We start from the raw sequence: 5,505 nt of genomic DNA on the forward strand, positions 1-5,505 counted from the left end.
ATCTTCAGGGACATCTTCAATATAAAAATCCTTCTCACATTAATTTATAATTTCTATTTGCAGGCTATTCTGCCCAGGTCATTTTCTTTATTTAAAGTTCAAACCTCTTTATTTAAAATTTAAAACCATTAACATTTATTTTTTCTATAAGATTATCAACAGTATAAAACACCACACCATATATATCTGGTTTTATACTGTTGATAATCTTATAGAAAAAATAAATGTTAATGGTTTTAAATTTTAAATAAAGAGGTTTTGAACTTTAAATAATGAAAATGACCTGGGCAGAATAGCCTGCAAATAGAAATTATAAATTAATGTGAGAAGGATTTATATATTGAAGATGTCCCTGAAGATGGCTAGAAAGGCCGAAACGTTGGAAAAATAAATAAATAAAGTGTTGAGACGGATTTGGATATAAAATTGATTTATTTAATAAATGAAGAAACATGTCACTTACTCCACCAACGGTTATGGAGGGTCGAGTAATCGAGAGCATAACCGAACCGGTGCCACTGTTATTTGGAGTTTGCTTGTTTGCAATATTGTTGTGATAAATTTTTAACAACAAAGGTGTCTGTGATAAATAATTTTAATTTTGAATTTAATGTGAAAATTGAAAAATCTCATGTCCAGTGTGCTGTTTGGTTACCTCCCTGTTTTGAATATGGGACAGTGGTCCCGAAACATTGTACAATATTATGAATCATTAATAAATATTTCATTCAAAATGGAAGTCATTAACCTCAAAAAATTTTAAATGAATTGACTCACCAAACTTCCGATAGAGATAATCCAGATTGAAGAAATATGTATTGAGACTAAAATGGATACAATTTTATTTATTTAAACTATAGTAATTATATTTAAAAATTTAAAAGTCTCTACAAAGCACAGACTAATGGATTCTTGATTTTAAAAAAAGAAGGGGATAGTTTTGATCCTGCACTTTACAAATATCTTAGAAATAATTAACTACTCTGTTCTTCTCTTGATAAAGAGCGATAAATAACCAATGCTACTTTAATTATTGATGTATAAGTCAATTATGTTTCAAGCAGTTATTTTCTTATGTTATCATAATCTTTTGTTTTTCCTAGGTTCGATATATGGACTGAGACTAACTGAAGTGCGGATAGACAAACACACCGTAAGAGGGAACATGTCGAGGCTGGAGTGCAAGTTCGACCTCCAAGGAGAGTCCCTGTACTCAGTGAAGTGGTACAAGGACGGCCACGAGTTCTACAGGTACCTCCCCAGGGACAGTCCGCCGGGGCAGGTCTTCCCTCTCAACGGCGTCAGGGTCATAGTAAGTGTCATAAACTACTTTTATATTTATTTATAATATAATCGTAATATATAATTCTGTCATATTAATGATATATTATTAAACAGCAGGACGAATCAAATGAGAGCCAGGTGACGATCGGACCGCTGGAACTGTCGAGCAGTGGACGATACAGGTGTGAGGTCTCGGCCGAAGCACCTTCCTTCCAGACCGTGTCCGACCATGGCGACATGCTTACAGTCGGTGAGTCAATATTTAATTTATAATCAAATTAATATCATTAATATTATAATCAATGCATAAAACTAGCATCTAACCAATAATCTAATCTTTGGTATATTTACAAACGGTTAAAAAAAACATATAAGCATATATTAGCAAAATGATCCATACTATATCTTCAAAAGTGTTCATTTCAGTTTAATACGTCAGAAACTTTAGTTTTTTTAATAATTAGAAACATAAAGGAAAAAAATAATAATAAACACTTACAAATTAAAAGATTTCATCTAATTATTATTAAAGTAAGCCAATTATATAAGAATGCACAAAAACAAACAATTAGAATTACAAGAGAACTGTCTCCACTGATCCCTCCAAATCATCATGTTGATGAGTAAAGTTTTTGAGACTCAAAGACCTATAAGCGAATTGGTTCTCCAATCAAACAATATTCATGAGTCCTACACTTAATCTTACAGACGTTATTTAGGCATTGGGAAAAAGTGGGTTTTTACTGTTATTTTTATAAATTTATTGAGCTACTTCCAATTTAATTATGGGAAAAAATCGTTTTTGCACATTTTTATAGATATTTTGATATACTGGAAAAAAAAAAATTGTTTTGACCATTTTGAGACGATTTTCCCATAAAAGTGTACATTTCGGTGCAACTTTAGTGAATATTTCATTGAAATATTGAGACGTATGAAGTCAGAGGCCTTCTTGGAAGAAAAATAAGGTGAAAATTAAACAAATTAACTACTATGAATCAAAGTAACATTTTATTTACAGAAAAAATGATTTTTATTGTAGAAAAATAAAGATTTATATTTTTAAACCTGGAAATGTTATTTTTAAAAACACTATTCTAACCAACTGGAACATTTAAAGAGAAATACCAAACTACCCTAATGTCCATACTGTTGAATCTATCTTTTTTGAAATTAACATTTGACGATAGTTTTAGAAACATACTATCACTTAAGAAATTCGTCTTTTGATTTTAATTTTTCTTCAGTTGTAAGGCCACTGAAACAAAAAAGATAAAAGTTACTTAAATTGACTTACTGAAATATCACGGATTATTCAAAAATTTTAATTAATTCCAGATTAAATTTCATGAAGAATTTAGTGATCTCATTTGCTTGTGACCGTTCATGGTCGTGATGTGGAATATCCTTGCAGTAGCGAAGTCCTGATTAGGTTGGAGGAAGGAGGGAGTATAGAGAGGGAAGAGGGGGAGAGAGAGGGAGCGAGAGGAGGGGGAGAGGGGGAGAGAGAGGGAGTGAGAGGAGGGGGATCGGCTCCGGGCACATAAATTAAAGAGCTTCCCAATATCCGACTGCTTCGGCACTAATCACCACCTAGCCGAGTTTGCACAGCAGGATATCATCGCTCCATCATGGTTCTCTCTAATGCTATAGGCAAAGTCAAGTGTTCACTTCAATATAAAAGTAATTGTTATTAGAATAATCTCATTAAAAATTAATAAAAGAATGCTACTTATTTGTATTGTACATATGAATTATCTGAATAAATAATGATTAAATTAAAATAAATTTATTTATATCAATTATATGAATCTAAATATCCCCTATCTGCATAGGTCCTCGATAGAGGATCGACTGTAGCCGAGGGAGTTGTGGCGTCATCTATAAAACTACCTCGTGACTGCAGTGCAGCCTGTTCAAATTCACCCTGGGGGTCGACTTTTATATCGTAGCATCCCCACGTAATGAAAACTTTACCTTCCCACCATAGTTAGAATAACTTGGTAACCTATAGATAACCCCAATGTAATATTATTATAAAGTGTCTGGCAAATGAATGAGCATTTCCTTGAAATATATACGCCTTATCACCACATAAATGTGCAAAATGGTATCTAGTTATCCATAACCATCGGGAAACCTTTATCTAAGCTCTATAGTGGTAAATAGTGGATCGTCCTTCCGGATCTTTATAGAATTAAATTCAGGTGGATATTAGATAGGGTGATTGGCATCTCTTTTCCTCCTTGGCTCCTTCACCTTCTATTCCTCTAAACTAGCAGTTAACGCTTCAAAACTGATAACTAAAGGGATAAATAGAAGACCAACGGTATCACGGTTTATTGAAACTCGTAAAAAATCTCATAAGAACTCCCTAAAGCTTTTAAAAAATCCCACGACAACTTATATTTTGATAGGTAATAAAAAACACTTAGCTATCTGTAGAAAAACTTTTAATCAATGTCGGTTCTATTACTCATTACTATATTAATTGTTGATGGGAGTAGGTAGCTCATTGGTAAAGCAATAGACTACTCTAAGGACCCGCGTTCGAATCAGGCTGTGACATATAATTATTTTCTGTTACCTTGAGAGCCGTTGAGTCATTCCTTTGGGTTCACCTAGCTTCATAAAGTGGGTGCCCTTAATTGGGTAAAAATCTGGTGGTCGAGGGTGTTACTGACAAATCACCTCCTTGCACAACCGTTGGTCTAGTAAGAGTACAAAGGTTTGTAGTGGTACAGATATAATTTAATTTAATTCATATTATTGCTTAGTTTTCTATTCATCTATATATGTATAACTTATTGCGTTCCTCATGGTTTATATAACTTTTTTATTTTCTCTATTTATACTCTACTTGTTTTATCATATTTTAGAATTTCTTTTATCCTTTTCTCATTTCGCCCTGATGAAGCCCTGTTTTGAAGTCAGGATAAAGATAATAATAACAAAAAATTGATATAAGAATTTCATGCAAGCATTTTTACCAAATTTATCATCATAAATGATGTGTTGAGTCAAGGAATCATCTCGGGAGTGTTACATTAAATCAATAAAGTTGGAGACGAGGTATGAAGCCGAGAGAGCGTTAAGAAGGACCAAGTGGCCACCGCAAATATTAACAGCTCTGCCAAATATTAGCCCTGACTAACCTTCCTTCTCCCACATCTAACTCCTTCATGCTGCAAATATTACCTCTAACTTTTATACAAAGTTGCAATTGACTTGAAAATCATTCAACAATTAGCTTAACACGATCAGCAAATGTTTAAATGGAGTTTGGAGGACTGAACTTATATATACATATATATTGATGTATTTATATGAGTTAATGTATTTTCTAGTTTCCTGTGAATTACTCAATAATTAAATAACTATATTAGGGTGACGTTTCGAGATTTTATTGTTCTCATAGTCATGTTTCACAGTGAAAAAAAATACATTTTTTTAAAGTCTTTTTTCTTACATAACCTGACTGTTCTTTAGCAGGTAGTCTGTTTAGCATTTTATGTATTTAGATATTTATAATTAGTGTTGTTAGTTATACTATATTATACCAACAAACATTAATTCAAATTATGCATAATCCATATTTTAATGCTCTGATTCTTATATTTTTCAATAATATTGGGCTATTAGCAAATAATCGCATGCACCAAATTTAAATTGATGTATCTTATCTCATAAACACAAAAGACACAATTAAAATCACTAATGATAAATATATGACTTACGCCGATGAGATATCTATTATTGGGAGATCCTTAACGGCCATAACGGGTGCTTACTGCTCGCTAGAGGCACCAGCATTAAAGATGGGGCTAGAGTTCAACGAGGAAAAAACGAAATACATGAAAACTGACAGCCGTCAAACAGGTCCAACGATCCAAGTTGGTATATACAACTTTGAAATAGTTGATAGGTTTAAATATTTGGGATTGGTAGTGACTATGGATGTCATGATCCTGGAGGTGCGTCAAAGAATTGTTGCCGCAAACTGATGTTATTATGGCCTTCTGAAGTACATGAAAAAACCACTTAATACAACGAGCAACTAAACTTCTCCTTTACAAAGTCCTTACGAGACCGGTCCTGACTTATGGGTATGAAACATGAACATTAACGAAGGACAGTGAGAAAGAAATGTTAATTTTCGAGAGGAAGGTCCTTCGGAAGATATTTGACCCAGTGAAGGAAAATGATGAATGGAGAACCAGG

The 5,505-nt window shown here is 33.0% G+C and overlaps 1 protein-coding gene across 1 annotated transcript in view; it reads left to right on the top strand.

The window, feature by feature from the left end:
* LOC112210673 (uncharacterized) overlaps positions 1 to 5,505 on the top strand; it is a 514,713-nt gene that overhangs the window by 503,567 nt on the left and 5,641 nt on the right. The window contains exons 2-3 of the mRNA XM_067052384.1: positions 1,104 to 1,312; positions 1,399 to 1,534. Of these exons, the coding sequence (XP_066908485.1) occupies positions 1,104 to 1,312; positions 1,399 to 1,534 (345 nt within the window). The remainder of the gene's footprint in view (positions 1 to 1,103; positions 1,313 to 1,398; positions 1,535 to 5,505) is intronic.

This window comes from Halyomorpha halys, unplaced genomic scaffold (genome assembly GCF_000696795.3).
Source record: "Halyomorpha halys isolate HHAL.00 unplaced genomic scaffold, Hhal_1.1 Scaffold225.1, whole genome shotgun sequence".
Lineage (NCBI taxonomy): Eukaryota > Metazoa > Arthropoda > Insecta > Hemiptera > Pentatomidae > Halyomorpha > Halyomorpha halys.